Genomic DNA, 20,157 nt, shown 5'->3' on the forward strand with positions numbered 1-20,157 from the left:
CCTGGTGATGGGTATTAAGGAGGGTACATATTGCATGGAGCAATGGGTATTATACACAAACAATGAATCATGGAATACTACATCAAAAACTAATGGTGTAATGTATGGTGACTAACATAATAAAATAAAAATTTAAAAAACAAAGAAAGTTATGTAAGGGATATAAAGTTTAAACATAATGAGTCTGAGGTGGATATGACAAGCTGTAATTGGAAATTCGGGTCTGAAAGTCAGAACTTTGATACAATGGGATTTTATAAAATTGAATACATTGCACAGTGTCTTTTTGTGTTAAGCTACACATTGATAGTATCCTACATTTAGCTGAAAATTGAAGAAAACAAGAACTAACTTTTCATTTAGCATCACTGAGAAGAAAGTGGCATTTTTTGAAGCAGATAAAAGAAGCTTCTTGTCATATTCAGACCTTAATGCCTTCCTTTATTCTTTGATTATGTGAATGGGTCAGTTTTGTTTATGTACTTGGGATTTCCAAAGACAAATTATTTCAAAGACAAATTGTGAAAATGTTAACAGTAAAGCTAGTCTCTTCCTACTTTAGATGCAAATAACTTGCACATGAATCTTTATAATAGAGATTGCCTCTGAAATGGCCAGAAACCAGGGAAGGCATTTGGGCAAAATCGTTAAGTTAGTTCTATGGGATTTAATGTAATCAGATCAACCAAGCATTGATAGCTTTGCTTCACACAGTCCTTTTTCAAAATGGCTTTTGCTCTAGGGGATTCCAACTGTAGTTCCTCTTTCATTAAGCTAGAAACTGACTCTGACTCACAGAACCATACTTTAGTGAGCCTCACTCTAATGAACAGAGGTAAGGACATAGAAGATGTAGAGTGGCTCATTTTGGGCTCTGAGAAAGCTTACAGTGAGGTGAGATGCAAGTAATAGTACAAGTCCTTAATCAATCACAAATTATACTGTGTACTCTGTGTGGTGATATCAATTCCTACCTTCCATGAGCTCATATCCTGGCAGGAAAGATAGGACACATCATTCTCTGTACTATGAGGCATAATGGAATTTTCACAAAAAGCCAACAACGAAGTGCTGTAAACTAGAGTACAGGTTTCATTATGACTTAGAGGCATGGGTCCAGATATGGGAGGGCTTTACAGGGGAACTGGCACTGAATTGGAAGGAGGAAAGAAAGAAGCTGATCTCCAGACAGATTGAGTCTGTTTAAAAAGCTCATTCTAACACAAGGGGGAAGGGGATTTGCAGATCACCAGAAGAGTCCCTCTAATTCCAAAGAATGAAGCTATTTTAGATGCTACTCCCAGATAGAGTAGAGACTGTATGTTGTAGTGAAATGAACTTTAGGAATTAGGAGCTCTGGGTAAGAGTCCCAACTCTGGCCAATATGAGCATGTAACCATGGACAAGGCATTTCCCCTCTCTGGGCCCCAGTCTCTTCTTCTGGGGAAACAGGACTGAAAATAACTGCTCTATATTGCAGAAATATTTATTAAGTCAAGAAACATTTATTGCCTATCTCCTATGGGCCAACTACCATTGTAAAGATAGAATTACAATGATAAATAGAGACCCTTCTCTCAAGTTACAGTCCTGTTCAGAAGACAGACACATAAACAGATACTGACAATCTTATGTGCTGTTAAAAATGATTAAAGAAAACAATATAGTTAATACTAACAAACTTTATTTCACTTCATGAAGTGCACAGCCTCCTTTTGCAAAACTTAAAAATGGGGCAGAAGACAGAAAGCTTTTGTAGGACAAAAAATAAAGAACTTGGAAGAGAAAAATAGAAAATATCTGATTGGCCAGGGCCACAGAGTCAACTTTGTTTGGGATGAGAAGGTCCAGAGTTGGCTTGGCATTTGGGGATTGGCTGACTGGATATTCTGTGTTTCTGGTCAAGTAGAATATTTACAGGAACACAGAAGTTATCTAAGTTTCAGTTTATTGCTCCATCTTGGGCCTAGAAAGTTAGTTCAACAGTGCTATGAACTAAGGTATTTGTCCAAAGTGCTCTGGGATTTCTGTGAGCTGGAGAACTTACTATGCCCACAGCACATGTACAAAGCATCATGGAAGAGGTCATATTTGAGCAAAGGCTTGAAAGAAATTTGTCACACATATCAAGGGAAATGACATTTCAGGCAGAAAAAAAAAAAACTGTGCAAAGACAGAAACCTGAGAGCTTTGTGTGTGAAATCACTCATAGCCGCTGATGGCTGGAAAAGGGAAAAGTGTGAATGTCAAAAATGATGCTGGAGCTACACATCTGAGGGAATTGTTAAAACTTTTATGTGCTTGCTAAAAGGCTAAATGCAGTGGTAACCTGATGGTCTTCCAATTAGGAAGCCCAAGGGCCTTCCAGTGTACTAAAGCCTTTTGCCTATAGCTAGAGGATTTAATGGTAAGCCTGCAGACAACTGGGATTCTTGTGACTAATGTGCTGCTTGGTTTGGGTGTTTGGTGGTTATATATTTGAAATGGCTCATCCTCTACTGATAATGGCTAGTAATGATTTACTCTCTTTTCTTTTTCATCATAAATCTCACATCCTGCCCTTTACTATATGGTCACAGAAAGAGCCTGCCCAGCACTTCAACCACTTCTGAAGTAGTGTTTTCTACCTTTTGATTTTTATAAAGAACATTTCTCAGAATTCAGAGCAGATTTTTCAATTTCTAAAATGCCTAGGTGACATATTGCCGACAGTAAGGCTCATACTGAACTCCAGAGACCCTGTGCCCTACCAAATTTATGCTTCTTCCTTTATTACTCTTAATGTGTTGACCATCTCACTCAACAATTAGTGCATATAATTAATAAAATTTAGATCTTTAAGTTTTAGAACTTCAGTAAGTTCAGAAACTTCTTTTAAAATTTTTATTGTTATGTTAATCACCATATATTACATCATTAGTTTTGGATGTAGTGTTCCATGATTCATTGTTTGTGCATAACACCCAGTGCTCCACGCAGAACGTGCCCTCTTTAATACCCATCCCCAGGCTAACCCATCCCCCCACCCCCTCCTCTCTAGAACCCTCAGTGTGTTTTTCAGGGTCCATAGTCTCTCATGGTTCATCTCCCCCTCCGATTTCCCCCCTTTATTCTTCCCCTCCTGCTATCTTCTTCTTCTTTTTTTTTCTTAACATATATTGCATTATTTGTTTCAGAGGTACAGAACTGTGATTCAACAGTTTTGCACAATTCACAGCACTCGCCATAGCACATACCCTCCCCAATGTCTATCACCCAACCACCCCATCCCTCCCACCCCCCCACCACTCCACCAACCCTCAGTTTGTTTCCTGAGATTAAGAATTCCTCATATCAGTGAGGTCATATGATACATGTCTTCCTCTGATTGACTTATTTCACTCAGCATAACACCCTCCAGTTCCAACCACGTCGTTGCAAATGTCAAGATCTCATTCCTTTTGATGGCTGTATAATATTCCATTCTGTATATATACCACCTCTTCTTGATCCATTCATCTGTTGATGGACATCTTGGCTCTTTCCACAGTTTGGCTATTGTGGACATTGCTGCTATAAACATTGGGGTGCACGTACCCCTTCGGATCCCTACATTTGTATCTTTGTGGTAAATACCCAGTAGTGCAATTGCTGGATCGTATGGTAGCTCTATTTTCAACTTTTTGAGGAACCTCCATACTGTTTTCCAGAGTGGTTGCACCAGCGTGCTTTCCCACCAACAGTGTAGGAGGGTTCCCCTTTCTCCGCATCCCCGCCAACATCTGTTGTTTCCTGATTTGTTAATTTTAGCCATTCTGACTGGTGTGAGGTGGTATCTCATTGAGGTTTTGATTTGGATTTCCCTGATGCCGAGCGATGTTGAGCACTTTTTCATGTGTCTGTTGGCCATTTGGATGTCTTCTTTGGAAAAATGTCTGTTCATGTGTTCTGCCCATTTCTTGATTGGATTATTTGTTCTTTGGGTGTTGAGTTTGTTAAGTTCTTTATAGATTTTGGATACTAGCCCTTTATCTGATATGTCATTTGCAAATATTTTCTCCCATTCTGTCAGTTGTCTTTTGGTTTTGTGGACTGTTTCTTTTGCTGTGCAAAAGCTTTTTATCTTGATGAAGTCCCAATAGTTCATTTTTGCCCTGGCTTCCCTTGCCTTTGGCGATGTTTCTAGGAAGAAGTTGCTGCGGCTGAGGTCGAACAGGTTGCTGCCTGTGTTCTCCTTTAGGATTTTGATGGACTCCTGTCTCACATTTAGGTCTTTCAACCATTTGGAGTCTATTTTTGTGTGTGGTGTAAGGAAATGGTCCAGTTTCATTCTTCTGCATGTGGCTGTCCAATTTTCCCAACACCATTTGTTGAAAAGACTATCTTTTTTCCATTGGACATTCTTTCCTGCTTTGTCAAAGATGAGTTGACCACAGAGTTGAGGGTCCATTTCTGGGCTCTCGATTCTGTTTCATTGATCTATGTGTCTGTTTTTGTGCCAGTACCATACTGTCTTGAGGATGACAGCTTTGTAATAGAGCTGGACGTCTGGAATTGTGATGCCGCCAGCTTTGGTTTTCTTTTTCAATATTCCTCTGGTTATTTGGGGTCTCTTCTGGTTCCATACAAATTTTAGGATTATTTGTTCCATTTCGTTGAAAAAAGTGGATGGTCTTTTGATGGAGATTGCATTGAATGTGTAGATTGCTCTAGGTAGCATTGACATCTTCACAATGTTTGTTCTTCCAATCCATGAGCATGGAACGTTTTTCCATTTCTTTGTGTTTTCCTCAATTTTTTTCATGAGTATTTTATAGTTTTCTGAGTACAGATTCTTTGCCTCCTTGGTTAGATTTATTCCTAGGTATCTTATGGTTTTGGGTGCGATTGTAAATGGGATCAACTCCTTAATTTGTCTTTCTTCTGTCTTGTTGTTGGTGTATAGGAATGCCACTGATTTCTGTGCATTGATTTTATATCCTGCCACTTTACTGATTTCCTGTATGAGTTCTACATTTTTGGGGTGGAGTCTTTTGGGTTTTCCACATACAGTATCAAGTCATCTGCAAAGAGTGAGAGTTTGACTTCCTCTTTCCCGATTTGGATGCCTTTGATTTCTTTTTGTTGTCTGATTGCTGTGGCTAGGACTTCTAATACTATGTTGAATAGCAGTGGTGAGAGTGGACATCCCTGCCGTGTTTCTGACCTTAGGGGGAAAGCTCTCAGCTTTTCCCCATTGAGAATGATATTTGCTATAGGTTTTTCATAGATGGCTTTTATGATATTGAGGTATGTACCCTCTATCCCTATACTCTGAAGAGTTTTGATCAAGAAAGGATGCTGTACTTAGTCAAATGCTTTGTCTGCATCTATTGAGAGGATCATATGATTCTTGTTCTTTCTTTTATTAATGTATCATATCACGTTGATTGATTTGTGGATGTTGAACCAACCTTGCAGCCCAGGGATATATCCCACTTGGTCATGGTGAATAATCCTTTTAATGCTGTTGGATCCTATTGGCTAGTATTTTGGTGAGAATTTTTGCATCCATGTTCCTCAAGGATACTGGTCTGTAATTCTTTTTGATGGAGTCTTTGTCTGGTTTTGGGATCAAGGTAATGGTGGCCTCATAAAATGAGTTTGGAAGTTTTCCTTCCATTTCTATCTTTTGGAACAGTTTCAGGAGAATAGGTGTTAATTCTTCTTTAAATGTTTGGTAGAATTCCCCTGGGAAGCCATCTGGCCCTGGGCTTTTGTTTGTTGGGAAATTTTTGATGACTGCTTCAATTTCCTTAGTGGTTATAGGTCTGTTTAGTTTTTTTATTTCTTCCTGGTTCAATTTTGGTAGTTGATACATCTCTAGGAATGCATCCATTTCTTCCAGGTTATCTAATTTGCTGGCATAGAGTTGCTCATAATATGTTCTTATAATTGTTTGTATGTCTTTGGTGTTGGTTGTGATCTCTCCCCTTTCATTCATGATTTTGTTGATTTGGGTCATTTCTCTTTTCTTTTTGATAAGTCTGGCCAGGGGTTTATCAATCTTGTTAATTCTTTCAAAGAACCAGCTCCTAGTTTCGTTGATCTGTTTTACTGTTCCTTTGGTTTCTATTTCATTGATTTCTGCTCTGATCTTTATTATTTCTCTTTTCCTGCTGGGTTTAGGCTTTATTTGCTGTTTTTACTCTAGCTCCTTTAGGTGTAGGGGTTAGGTTGTATATTTGGGACCTTTCTTGTTTCTTGAGAAAGGCTTGTATTGCTATATACTTTCCTCTCAGGACTGCCTTTGCTGCATCCCAAAGATTTTGAACAGTTGTGTTTTCATTTTCATTGGTTTCCATGAATTTTTTTAATTCTTCTTTAATTTCCTGGTTGACCCATTCATTCTTTAGTAGGATGCTCTTTAGCCTCCATGTATTTGAGTTCTTTCCGACTTTCCTCTTGTGATTGAGTTCTAGTTTCAAAGCACTGTGGTCTGGAATTATGCAGGGAATAATCCCAATCTTTTGGTACTGGTTGAGAGCTGATTTTTGACCTAGGATGTGATCTATTCTGGAGAATGTTCCATGGGCACTAGAGAAGAATGTGTATTCTGTTGCTTTGGGATGGAATGTTCTGAATATGTCTGTGAAGTCCATTTGGTCCAGTGTGTCATTTAAAGTTTTTATTTCCTTGTTGATCTTTTGCTTAGATGATCTGTCCATTTCAGTCAGTGGGGTGTTAAAGTCCCCCCCATTATTGTATTGTTGTCAATGTGTTTCTTTGCTTTTGTTATTAATTGCCTTATATAATTGGCTGCTCCTGTGTTAGGGGCATAGATATTTACAATTGTTAGATCTTCTTGTTGGATAGACCCTTTAAGTAGTATATAGTGTCCTTCCTCATCTCTTATTACAGTCTTTGTTTTAAAATCTAATTTGTCTGATATAAGGATTGCCAGCCTAGCTTTCTTTTGGTGTCCACTAGCATGGTCAATGGTTTTCCACCCCCTCACTTTCAGTCTGGGGGTGTCTTTGGGTCTAAAATGAGTCTCTTGCAGACAGCATATTGATGGGTCTTGTTTTTTAATCCATTCTGTTAGCCTGTGTCTTTTGTTTGGGGCATTTAGTCCATTTACATTCAGGGTAACTATTGAAAGATATGAATTTAGTGTCATTGTATTGCCTGTAAGGTGACTGTTACTGTATATTGTCTGTATTCCTTTCTGGTCTATGCTGCTTTTAGGCTCTCTCTTTGCTTAGAGGACCCCTTTCAATATTTCTTGGAGGGCTGGTTTCGTGTTTGCAAATTCCTTTAGTTTTTGTTTGTTCTGGAAGATTTTTATCTCTCCTTCAATTTTCAATGACAGCCTAGCTGGATATAGTATTCTTGGCTGCATATTTTTCTCGTTTAATGCTCTGAAGATATCATGCCAGTCCTTTCTGGCCTGCCAGGTCTCTGTGGATAGGTCTGTTGCCAATCTAATGTTTCTACCATTGTAGTTTACATATCTCTTCTCCCGAGCTGCTTTCAAGATTTTCTCTTTGTCTCTGAGACTCGTAAGTTTTACTATTAGATGTTGGGGTGTTTACTATTTACTATTACTATCTAAAGTTTACTGTTAGATATCAATTTTTATTGATTTTGAGAGGGGTTCTCTGTGCCTCCTGTATTTTGATGTCTGTTTCCTTCCCCACATTAGGGAAGTTCTCTGCTATAATTTGCTCCAATATACCTTCTGCCCCTCTCTCTCTTTCTTCTTCTGGGATCCCAATTATTTTAATGTTGTTTTGTCTTATGGTATCGCTTATCTCTCGAATTCTGCCCTCGTGATCCAGTAGTTGTTTATCTCTCTTTTTCTCAGCTTCTTTATTTGCCATCATTTGGTCTTCTATATCGCTGATTCTCTCTTCTGCCTCATTTATCCTAGCAGTTAGTGCCCCCATTTTTTATTTCACTTCATTAATAGCCTTTTTGATTTCGATCTGGTTAGATTTTAGTTCTTTTATTTCTCCAGGAAGGGTTTCTCTAATAACTTCCATGCTTTTTTCAAGCCCAGGTAGTATCTTTAAAATCATGATTCTGAACTCTAGGTCCGACATCCTACTAATGTCCGTATTGAGTAGGTCCCTGGCAGAAGGTACTACCTCTTGTTCTTTTTGCTGAGGTGATTTTTTTCGTCTTGTCATTTTGTCCAGAGGAGAATAGATGAATGAGAGAAGAAAATGGTAACAGGTTAACAATGTCCCCAGCAAATATACTCTAAACAAATCAGAGAAGACCTGAAACCAGGGGAAAAGAAAGGGAAAGAAATAAAAGAGAAAGAGAAAAAGAAAAAGAAAAAGAAAACAAAGAAAAAACAGAACAAAACAAAACAAAACAAAACAGAATATGATCAAATATGATCAGGCTAGTGTATAGATCAGTGCCACGCACTAGATTTTGGGCGTATTTTGGTCTGTTAGAAGAAAGTGCCTCGTAAAATTTTAAGGAAAGAAAGACATATATGTACAAAATAAGGATTGATACAATGAAGGGATGGAAGATGACTGTAAAGATGAAGATTATAAAAGATTTTATAAAAGGAATTGATAAGATAAGAAGTTGTTTGAAAAAAGAAAGAAGATTTAAAAAAAAAAAAGAAAAAGGGAGAGAATGTGATCAGGCAGGAGACTAGAACAAAGCCATACACTAGTGATTTAGGGTATATTTTGATCTGTTAGAAGAAACTATATCTGAAAATTTTAAAGAGAGAACAACTTATATATATATATATATGCCAAAAATAAGGGTATCTACTATGAAGGGATAGAATATGACTCTAAAAATGAAAAATAAAATTTTTTTTCAAAATGGGATTGATTAGATGTTGGTTGATAAAGGGAAAAAGAAAAATTCAAAAAAGAATCAGTTAAAAAAATTAACTTTGAAAAACTAATGGTAAAAAAGCCATGAATTCTATGTGCAGTATTCCCCTAGCACTGGAGTTCTCCCATTCTCATTGATCAGTAAACTTGGTCTTGGCTGGCTGTTCGTGCTGATCTTCTGGGGGAGGGGCCTGTTGCTGTGGTTCCCAAATGTCTTTGCCAGAGGCAGAATTGCCCCCCCTTGCCGGTCCGGGCTAAGCAATCTGCTCGGGTTTGCTCTCGGTAGCTTTTGTTCCCTGGAAGCCTTCCGTACAGCTTTGGAGGATGAGAGTGAAAATGGTGGTCTCCCAATCTCCTCCCGGAGGAGCTGAGAACTTGGGGCCCCACTCCTCTGTGCGCCCCCAGAGAGAAGCAGTCTGTCACTCCCGTGTCCCCGGTCTCTGGCCACACTCCGTGCTCACCTGGCCTGTGACCGAGCATTTGTATCTCTGGCACCCGACTTGGTGTGGAGTCTCCAAACCCAGCAGATCCCTGCGGTGCACTCCCACGCTGCTCCTCCCAGGGGAGAAAGGGGAGTCTCCTCGGATCTACCACTTGTTGGGTCCCTCCTGGTGGAGCAGTGGCCCAACTGGGCCACAGATCACCGTTTATGGCCACCCCAAGCTGAGTGGCTGCGCCTCGGCTCCGTCTCTGCAGCCGGCTTCCCTGCTCCAATACCTGGGAGCTCTGCCGCACTCAGGCACCCCTGGTCTTTCTGTGACCCCAAGGGTCCTGAGACCACACTGTCCCACCGAGGGTTCCACCCCCACTTAGCCACTGGAGCGACGTCCCTCAGCGGAGCCAATTTCTAGAAATTCCGATTTTGTGCTCCTCTGCTCTATCACTTGCCAGAAGCGGCCGACCGGGGCCTCTCCCCCGCTGTCTATCCTCCCGAATATTGCCTCTGATTCACTTCTCCACATGTCCTACCTTCCAGTAAGTGGTCACTTTTCTGTTCAGAGAGTTGTTGCTATTCTTTTCTTCGATCTCCTGTTGAGTTCATAGGTGTTCAGAATGGTTTGATCCCTATTCAGCTGAATTCCTGAGACCAGAGGAAATCCAGGTCTCTTACTCCTCCACCATCTTGCTCCGCCCCCCTCAGAAACTTCTTTAGAATTTTTTACTATGTTATGCCTCTACTTTAAAAAAATTGGTATTCTATATGCAAAACTCTAGAAATAATGTGATGTTTTTCTGTGGAGCAATTAAGAAGTAGGTGATTCATTTTGATTCATATTCATTTTATAATTTTTAAAACTCTTTGAGTACATATTTTGAGGTGTAGAAATGTTATGTGTATAGCTCCACAGTGTTCTAGATAAGGAATGTGTTCTAGACATTGCAGTAGTAGAAGGATAAAGAAATGGGCATGTGGCTTAGTAAAGTAAGAAGTATTATTAAGATATGAGGACCAAAGACTTATTTTCCAGGAGGATCACTTTCTTGCGCCAAAGGCAAATGGGCACTGAGAACATGGATGCAATAGCATCTGAGTTGGAATTTTTTTCTTGTTGGGTTACTGCATTGGGTACATTCCCATCTAAAAGCGAGTGACTTATGGGGTGCCTGAGTGGCTCAGTCATTAAGCGTCTGCATTCGGCTCAGGTCATGATCCCAGGGTCCTGGGATCAAGCTCCGCATTGGGCTCCCTGCTCTGCAGGAGGCCTGTTTCTCCCTCTCCCACTCCCCCTGCTTGTGTTCCCTCTCTCGCTGTATCTCTCTCTGTCAAATAAATAAATAAATAAATCTTTTAAAAAATAAAATAAAAACAAGTGACTTACATGTGGTATTCAATCTAGTTTAGGAGACAAATATGTACCAAAAAATCGTAAAAATGCAAAGCACTATATAATAAATATATTAAACACTGGCCTTTGTGTCAATGATATAATAGAAAAATAATCAAATAGTATAATAAGAATAGTCTATGATATGTGTGTTCATTTTGGATATGTAGTTAGATATTTCCAGTGGGGATGAGATAAGGCACCAAATAACCAAGTCACAAATTTATCTCAATTCCAACTATTTACTCGGTGGCTTTAAGTCAATAGCAGGGATTCTTAATGAGATGACATAGCTTATCATTGGAGTAAACATTTTCAAACTACCATATTCAGCCTGTTGTTTACCTCCTTATTTCATGCCTCCTTTCCACTTTGAGATTCTGATACATACCTTCTGCTGGTGGTAAAATTTATATTATTCATGGGTAGTGCATACTATAGGAAATAGATGAGATACTGAGAATCACTGGTGTTAGGATTCATTGCAAAAGACATTAATCCAATTATTGTACCCCAAATCTTAGCTCTTAGACTTCTTGTCTTCCTTCATAATACTATCCAGTTTTAGAGCTTTAATCAGCATTTGTAAAATATAAGCTAACAAGCACAGAGAACTGAAATAACTTGCATATATCTACTAAGAGGTAGAGTTGGGTTGTAAATCTTATAGTCTGTCTTTGGAATCCATGCTCTTAAAGGCTATGCTATAATGCCTCTCTTGCTTTTTTAATTTTATAAGAGCTCTTTTTGAAATAATATTTACATATGATAAAATTTATGTGTTAAGTGTACAATTCAATGATTTTTAGTAAATTTAGTGTTGTGCAACTATAACCACAATCTAGATTTAGAATATTTCTATCACCTCTAAAAGAAATTCTCGAAAAATTTGTAGTCACCATCCATTCTCAACCCCAGCCTCAGGCAGCTGCTAATCTACTTCCTGTCTCTATAGATTTGCCTTTCCTAGACACTTACCGTGAATGGAAACATACAGTATGTGACCATTTGTGTCTGGCTACTTTCACTTAGCATAATGCACTTGAGATTCATCCATGTTGTCCTTATTTATTAAAAATTTTTTAGAGAGAGTGAGTGGGAGTGTGTGAGCAGAGGGAGGGGGCAGAGAGAGAGGGACAGAGAGGATTTTAAGTAGGCTTCCACCCCGTGCAGTCTGACACTGGGCTCTATCTTGAGCCTGAGATCATGATCTGAATGGAAATCAAGAGTCAGTCGTTCAACCAACTGAGCCACCCAAGTGCCCCCATGTTGTTGTCCTTATTCCTTTTGATTGATGACTAATATTCTATTGTGTGACTATACCATATTTTGTTCATTCATTATTTGATGGACATTTAGGTTGTTTCCACCTTTTGGCTATCATAAATAATTCTGTTATGAACAGGTCTTTCTGTGGACATCTGTTTTCATTTCTCTTAGATAACAGAGAAGTAGAGTAGAAGCACAGGATTTTATAGGAAGTATATGTTTAACTTTTTAAGAAACTGACATAATGTTTTCCAAAGTGTGCTTTAGCATTATACATTTCCACCGGTGATTTATGAGGTTCCATTTTCTCCAAATTCTTTTAAACACTCGATATTGTCAGTCTTTTTTATTTTAGCCATGCTAATACACATGTAGCAGTATCTCACTGTGATTTTAATTTGCACTTCCCTAATGGCCGATGATGTTGAGTATCTTTTTATGTCCTTATTAGTTGACAGAATATTTTTTATTAAATGTGGAAGTATTGCATAATTTTTTAATGTATATATATATTTTTATTAAATGTATATTTAAATATCTTGCTCATTTTCAAACTGGGCTGTTTTTCTCATTTTTGAGTTGTAAGAATTATATGTTTTTAATATAGATTCTTTTTTTTAAAGATTTTATTTATTTATTTGAGAGAGAGAATGAGAGATAACATGAGAGGGAAGAGGGTCAGAGGGAGAAGCAGACTCCCTGCTGAGCAGGGAGCCCGATGTGGGACTCGATCCCGGGACTCCAGGATCATGACCTGAGCCAAAGGCAGTCGCTTAAACAACTGAGCCACACAAATATATTTACCCACTTTATGGCTGTCTTTTTATTTTCTTATGGTATCTTTTGAAGAGCAAAATGTTTAAATTTTGATGAAGTCCATTTTATCATACTTTTTATTTTTTTATAGCTCATACTTTTGGCAGTCTAAGAAATCTTTGCTTGACTCCAGGTTATGAAGATTTTCTCCTATAATTTTTTTAGAACTTTTAGCTCTTAAATTTGGACCTATGTTCCATTGGAGTTGATTTTTGTTTATGATATGAGGTAAGAGTCTATGTTCTTTTTTTTTTTGCATGTAGATATTTTCCCAGCACCATTTATTGAAAATGCTATTTTTTTCTGTACTGAATTGCCTTGAACCTTAGTCAAAGTCAATTGACCATATATGTGGAAGTTATCTCTGGACATTCTATTCTTTTCCTTTGATCTATATTGCCTAGCTTTAGAACAAACCCATGCCATATTGATTACTGTAGCTTATTGGTATGTTTTGAAATTGGGAAATGAAAGTACATTTTTTTTTCTTTTTAAATACGTACTGCCTATTCTAGATCCTTTGTATTCCTATATAACTTTTAGGATCAGCTTGCTATTTTTATAATAAGAAAAGCTTCTGAGATTTTGATAAGAAATGTGTTGAATCTATTGATCAATTTGGAGAGAATCTTGATGTTAGGACTTCTATAAACATGGACTAGCTAAAACCTGTTATTTGCAATTAAAATTTTGCTTTTTACTTTCCATTTTTTATGTCTTTAACTTCTTTATCTTGCCTAAATTTTTTAAAAGATTTTATTTATTTATTTATTAGAACACATGCATGAGCAGTGGGAAGGAGCAGAGATGGGGATAGGTGCAGGGCTTGGTGTGGGGCTCAATCCCAGAACCCTGAGATCATGACCTAAGCCAAAGACAGATGCTTAACCAATTGAGCCACCTAGGTACCCCATAGCTTGCCTAAATTTTTAAACAGGTTTACTGAAATATGATCCACATGTCCTATAATTCACCCATTTAAAGTGTAATAGTAAATGTTTTCTGGTATATTTATAGGGTTGTGCAGCCATCACCAATATGTAATTTCAGAATACTTCCGTTGCTCTAAAAAAGAAACTGCATACCCATTAGCAGTCACTTCCCATTACTTTCCTTCTTAGACTGATTAAAATCTCCAGGAAAATGCTTAATAAGAGAGAGTGGACATCCTTATCTTGTTCATGATCTTAGGAGAAAATAGTCTTTTATCATAAAGTATGGTCTAGATGTAGATTTTTCATAAATGTTCCTTATTAGTTGAGAAAATTCCCTTCTATTTCTAGTTTTTTTGAGTATTTTGGATCATAAATGGGTGCTGAATTTCATCTTCCTGCTGTTGCCCTTCAAGTTATCCTTCACACAGCTGTCAGAATAATCCTAAAATGTTAGATCAAATCACCATTCTACTCAAAATTGTACAATACCTCCACATTTCATTTAAGGTGAAAACCAAAATATCCTAGGAGGGCCTTGTACTATCTAGTCCATTTCCCATAGTTTCCTTTTTAAATTCATCTTCTATTAATCTTTTCTCTTCATCTTTCCACTGTAGCCACAGTGGCCTAGCTGCTTTTCCTTGAATACACTGGACTAATTTCTACCTCAAGGTTACTCCCTCTACTTTGTTACTCCCTCTAGTTTGTTCTTCCTCCAAGTGTCTATAACGCTCACTCTCATTTCCTTCAGGTTACTGCTTAAATGTCACCTACTCAGGTATTCCCTGAATACCCTATTAAAAATTGCAATCCTTCCCCAATACTTTCTATTCACATATTATTTTTCTTCCTGAGGCATATTACCTTTTACTATACTATGTGATTGATAGATAGATTGATTGATTTATCTTTTAAATTTTTTTGTCTTCCCTTTACTCAAATGTAAGCTCTAAGAGGGCAGCATTCTTGGTATGTTTACTAATATACTTAACATTGCTTAGAATATTAGCTGGCACATAGTCGGTGATCAAAAAATATTTGAGGACTACACCAAAGAATCAGGAAACTTTTAGTCAGTTCTGGACCAGATTTGTTGGGTGATATGAACAATTTCCTTCCCTTCTGTTTCATCATATATAAAACATCTGAGGGGATAAAACTGGATGTTTTTGTTAAGGCTCTTTCTGCTTTGAAATTCCACGAAAGATGCTATATGCCCACTGAAGAGAATAAGTTGAGATATTATTAAGGAATCATATTAAGATGCTTTTGCCTGGAACCCTAAAAATACCTAAACCTGTCTGCCCAGCCTATACCTCCTCTCTGCAAGATCCCCATAGAAATACATGCTTTTAGAAAAGAAAACTCATTCATTAATTCATTCATTCAGTGGATATGTATTAAACACCTATAACGTGCTAGGTAATGTGCTAAGCTCCTGGCACACATCAAAGAGAAAACAAGGCAAAGACCCATAACCTTATAGTAAGGAGGAAAAAAATGATAAATAGAAAAAATAAATGTATGGCCTGTTATATGCTATGTGCTATGGGAAAAGAAAGAGGATGGTAAGGTTTACTAACCTAAGGTAGATAGTAAGCTGAGTGGAGGTCAGGGTGGGCCTCATTTAGAAGACAGTAATTAAGCAAAGACTTGAAAGAGGTATGAGGGCATAACAAGTGCAAAGGCCATGCTGTAAGAGAGCCTGGCATGTTGAAAGAGCAGCAAGGAAGCCACTGTGGCTGGAACAAAGTGAAGAAGAGAGGGCATTGTAGGAGATAAGCCAGAGAGGAACAGAAGACAAGGTCATACAAGACCCTATTAGCCATGGAAAGGACTTTGGCCTTAGTCTGTATAAGATGAAGAAGCATTAGGGGCACCTGGGTGGCTCAGTTGGTTAAACATCTGCCTTTGGCTCAGGTCATGATCCCAGGGTCCTGGGATTGAGCCCTACATTGGGCTCTCTGCTCAGTGGAGAGCCTGCTTCTCCTTCTCCCTCTGCCTGCTCCTCCACCTGCTTGTGTGCTCTCTCTCTCTCTGTCAAATAAATAAAATATTTTACAAAAAGATGAGGAAGCATTAGAAGGCTCTTGTGTAGATTATATACTGTAAGGGGAAAGGGTGACAGCAGAGGCTAGTTAGGGGGCCATAGTAGTAATAAAACTAACCTTTTACTTTGGTGCAATAGAAACCAGCTTTTGAGCAGCAAATGGTAGGGTGACAAGGGAGCCAGGATGCTGCAAAACACAGTGAAATGAGAGCAGTAATGGAGGGGCATGTGTGTGTGCTTGTGCACACATGTGTGCACATGCAGGGCTAAAAATGGTTTCCTTTCTATCTGTATCTTTTACCCCCAAAGAAAAGAATTTCCTGGATTGCCTCTTAACTTCCTGTTTCATTTTTGCATAAAGATCAAAGCAGGCCAAACCATGGAGTAGAACTAAGTCCCTATGATCCAAATGTCACATTTTGAGGGATCTCTGACCTTTCTTGAAAAGCCCACTAAAGATGATTTGCTGTACAGTAGATCTCTAGGACTTATTCATCTTGCAAAACTGAAACAGTACCTTTCACTAATATCTCCCCATTCCCTCCCCACCAGCCCCTGGCAACCACCATTCTACTCTGTGCTTCTATGAGTTTGACTATTTTAAATCCCACATATAAGGGAGATCCTATATAGTATTTGTCTTTCTCTGTCTGGTTTATTTCACTTAGCACAATGTCCTCTAGGTTCATCAATGTGGTTGAAAATTTCAGGATTTCTTTCTTTTGTTAAGACTGAATAATATTCCATTGTATGTATATACATTTTCTTATCCACCTATTGATGGATACTTAGATTGCTTCCATGTCTTGGCTATTGTGGATAATGCTACAATGAATTTTGGAGGGCAGATATCTTTTTGAAATCCTGATTTCAGTAACTTTGGACATATATTTCCAAAAGTAGGATTGCTGGCTCCTATGGTAATTCTCTTTTTAATTTTTTGAAGAACCTCCATACTGTTTTCCAGAGTTACTGCACCAATTTATATTCCTACCAACAGTGCACAAGGTTGTCTTTTCTCCACATCCTCATCAACACTTGTTATCGCTTGTCTTTTTGATAATAGCCTATCTAACAGGTATGAGGTAATATCTCATTGTGATTTTCATTTGTATTTCCCTGATGATTAGTGATGTTGAGCACCTTTTAATATACCTGTGTCCATTTGTATGCCTTCTTTGGAGTAATGTCTATTCGTCCTTTTCTCAATTAACAGTATTCAATGGTATACTTAAAAATTTGCTCAGTGGGCAGATCTTATGTAAAGTGTTCTTGTCACACAAAACAATAACAATGACAATAATAATAAGGGGGTGGAAGGAAAGTTTTGGAGGGGACGGATATGTTTATGACATAGATCGTAGTGATGAGGATATTAGCCTGGGTATAGTCAGGCTGCTTTCTGCTATAGAAAAGCTTGAAGGGATCTTGAAATTTGAGGCAAGGTAAAGAGAAAGAAGAAAGGAAGAAGGGAAGACAGTATGACATGGGATGTCAGAGAGCAATAGGATGTGTTTAAGAACCAGTGAAAGCACAGCATAATCTGGTTTATGAAGTACCCTGCCCTCACCAACATCTCCTTTCTCCTCTGCTCTGTGCCTAGGTAGGATGGGCAAGAAGTATATGGGACGGAAGAGGGAAAAGTTATATAAATCAGTTCCACTCTTAATCAGAAATCAGTGCCCTTTGCATCTTGCTTTGATAATCTATTTATTGTGGTCTTATTTGCCATGTCCCCAGGACTGCTGGGTAGACATAAAGTAATTTCCCCTTGGCATTACTCATAAAAAGCAGTATCTTGGAAATACTAATATAAGTGGAAAGAAGGAACACAATTTTCTTTATTAAACCTTCATGGAATCTTTTAAGTATCCAACATGAGGAATAGGTTTATCAATGAAATACATTTTTTGTGTGTCAAATTCTTTGAATTATGAAACCCCCTTTATGCCTTAAAAATAAAAGGTGGATTCTTGGGATGTTGCAGGCTAACTTGAGAATTAAGCTTTTGTCCAAGACAACATGGAAAATTTTATAAATATTGAAGGGATTAGTTAGATCTACAAGGACACTTGCCATCTAGTTCCTCTTACTGTTTAGATGGGAGAACTAAAAATAAGAGATGGATACGTGTTTGTTGAAGAGCGTACACTTGGTTTCTGCCATTTAGTTTAGAGTTCTTGCTAATACACACCTGAGCATGTTTGTTTTAATCAGCCTGCTTTGCGCGATATCTAGTGTTGCTCCTCTGATCATTTGTGAAGTGTTACACATTCACCAGGTTTAACAATTAACTAGGATTGGAGATGCTGGCCAGTTGGCCCCCTAGAACTACAAGAAGGTGGCATAGATTGAATCTAATATAACCAGGAGATATACTGATTAGCTAGAAATAACTCATCAGAGCTAGGCTCCAAAGAACTCTGAATTTCTGCTGTGTAGGTCCCATTTCTACATAGGAAGTTACTATCTAGGCCAAGGGAGGTTGAGGCTCAAAATTCTTTAAAGAAATCATAGGGGAAATCTTAGAATAGATTATTTAAGCAGACTAATACAGGAAAATGAATATGTGGGCATGGCAAATCATACCCCATTCAGATTTTCATTGAGGAGGAATCCATGCAGTCTCTCCTACATGTTGTTCCTATAAAGAAAGCATGAGCTCTTTAGACTTAACCTCTGAGGTTTTTGATGACCTCCATTACCCTTGTATTTTTTTTTTCTGGCCAGTTGTGTGTGTGTGTGTGTGTGTGTGTGTGTGTGTGTGTGTGTATGCACAAGTGTGTATATGTGTTCTCCAAGAGTCATCTCCTTCAACAAAGCTATAACAGTTGCTGGGAACAGCAGAGCCATCTTTTGTACCTGTTCATTATCAAGGTAAAGATACTCATCTCTCCTTTCCAGTGCAGTCTTTAAATTGGTTAACTCACTTGATAGCCTGCTGAGAATTATTTAATAAATAATTAAACTGCTATCAGGAGTGAATGAGTCAGGACCTGGTGTTTTCAGGCTTCTTTGAGGAGGAGGGCTGGGTGAGGGAGCTCAGCTAAGGCAAATAATTATATTTGTTTTTCGAAAGGTGGTGAGGTGGAATTCAAATCTGATCTAAAAATCTGAGTGCTGTTTTGAGAGGCTCTCTAGTTCATTTAATCCATCCCTTGTGTTCATAAAGACTTCAATCTCAGTATAAACAAAATCCCATTATTCTTAGGGGCACCCTATCGCTGGTGAATGGACATTCGGCTGTGTTTACCACCATTCATTTTAGCTTAATCTCATTTTCTGTTCTCCTTTCTTTTAGGTTAACAATTCATGCTGAGTGCCCCATGCATTTGGAAGATTTTCCTATGGATGTGCATGCCTGCCCACTGAAGTTTGGAAGCTGTACGTATTTTCTCACTTTCTGTTTACCTGATCTTCTTCCAAAAGAAACAGTATTTCCTGTTCTGCCCCCTAGTAGTTTCTAAAGCTGAAGCCTTGAATTCAGGGTGGTATGGGAGTGGGGAAGGGGAGTGGGGTTGAATAATACTAAGTGATCAAAAGGAGGAGACTTAGCTTTTAATAGATTTCTTTCTAGAAAGAAAACATTATCTCACCATTTCAGACTCATTTCTGTCATTAGATTGAAAGAATAACATCTGTTTTCTAAATTGTCTAGAAGATATAGCAAGTAAGAGCTAATCTACTGTGATGAACACTGGGTGTTGTATGTAAGTGATGAATCACTGTATTATAACACCTGAAACTAATGTTACACTGTATGTTAACTAACTGGAATTTAAATAAAAACTTGAGAATGAATGAATGAATAAAAAGACAGAGCTAATATACAGTAGAGTAGCAGCTTCCAAAGGATAAGATCCCCAAAAGAGAATGTGTTTTTATTTTTGAAATGCCTATTCTATTTGCATCTCATATAGTTCTATCTAATTCTCTACAGTAGAGGGTAGATAGAAAGAGACTCTGGAGATTTTCTCATTTTTACAGAGTATTGCCTTTACCGGTAACTGTAAATCTGAAAGAGAAATGAGTAGATACATAGCCCATTTTCAAATAAATTCAAAAAATCAAAATTGAATAGAATTTGAGTTTTTAACTCTAAGAATTTTAGAGTAAGTTTCATATAGGGAGTCATCTGAGCAATATATCAAGGTCTGTGTTGATTGTGTCTAAATTAAATTTAGCCCTATATTTTGAAGTAGAAAGTGCATTTGAAAAGATCCAAATAATTACATGTGACATATTTTTTCAATCATTGTCAAATACTTATAAATTGTCTCTTATGCGCCAGGCTCTACTGAAGGAGTTTGAAATACATCCATGAATAAAACAAAGACCCTGTCTTTGTGGAGCTTATATTATAGAGGAGAGATTGATGGTGGAAAATAAAATAAACAACAGATTAAAAAGTAAAATATAAAGTATGTTGTAAA

General features: G+C 37.9%; 1 protein-coding gene across 4 annotated transcripts in view; it reads left to right on the top strand.

The window, feature by feature from the left end:
* GABRA3 (gamma-aminobutyric acid type A receptor subunit alpha3) overlaps positions 1-20,157 on the top strand; it is a 390,132-nt gene that overhangs the window by 292,271 nt on the left and 77,704 nt on the right. For all 4 annotated transcript variants that reach the window (XM_027607297.1, XM_027607296.1, XM_027607295.1 and 1 more), the window contains one exon: positions 19,026-19,108. In XM_027607297.1, coding sequence (XP_027463098.1) covers positions 19,026-19,108 — 83 coding nt within the window. The remainder of the gene's footprint in view (positions 1-19,025; positions 19,109-20,157) is intronic.

This window comes from Zalophus californianus, chromosome X, assembly GCF_009762305.2.
Source record: "Zalophus californianus isolate mZalCal1 chromosome X, mZalCal1.pri.v2, whole genome shotgun sequence".
In the NCBI taxonomy this organism is placed as follows: Eukaryota; Metazoa; Chordata; class Mammalia; order Carnivora; family Otariidae; genus Zalophus; species Zalophus californianus.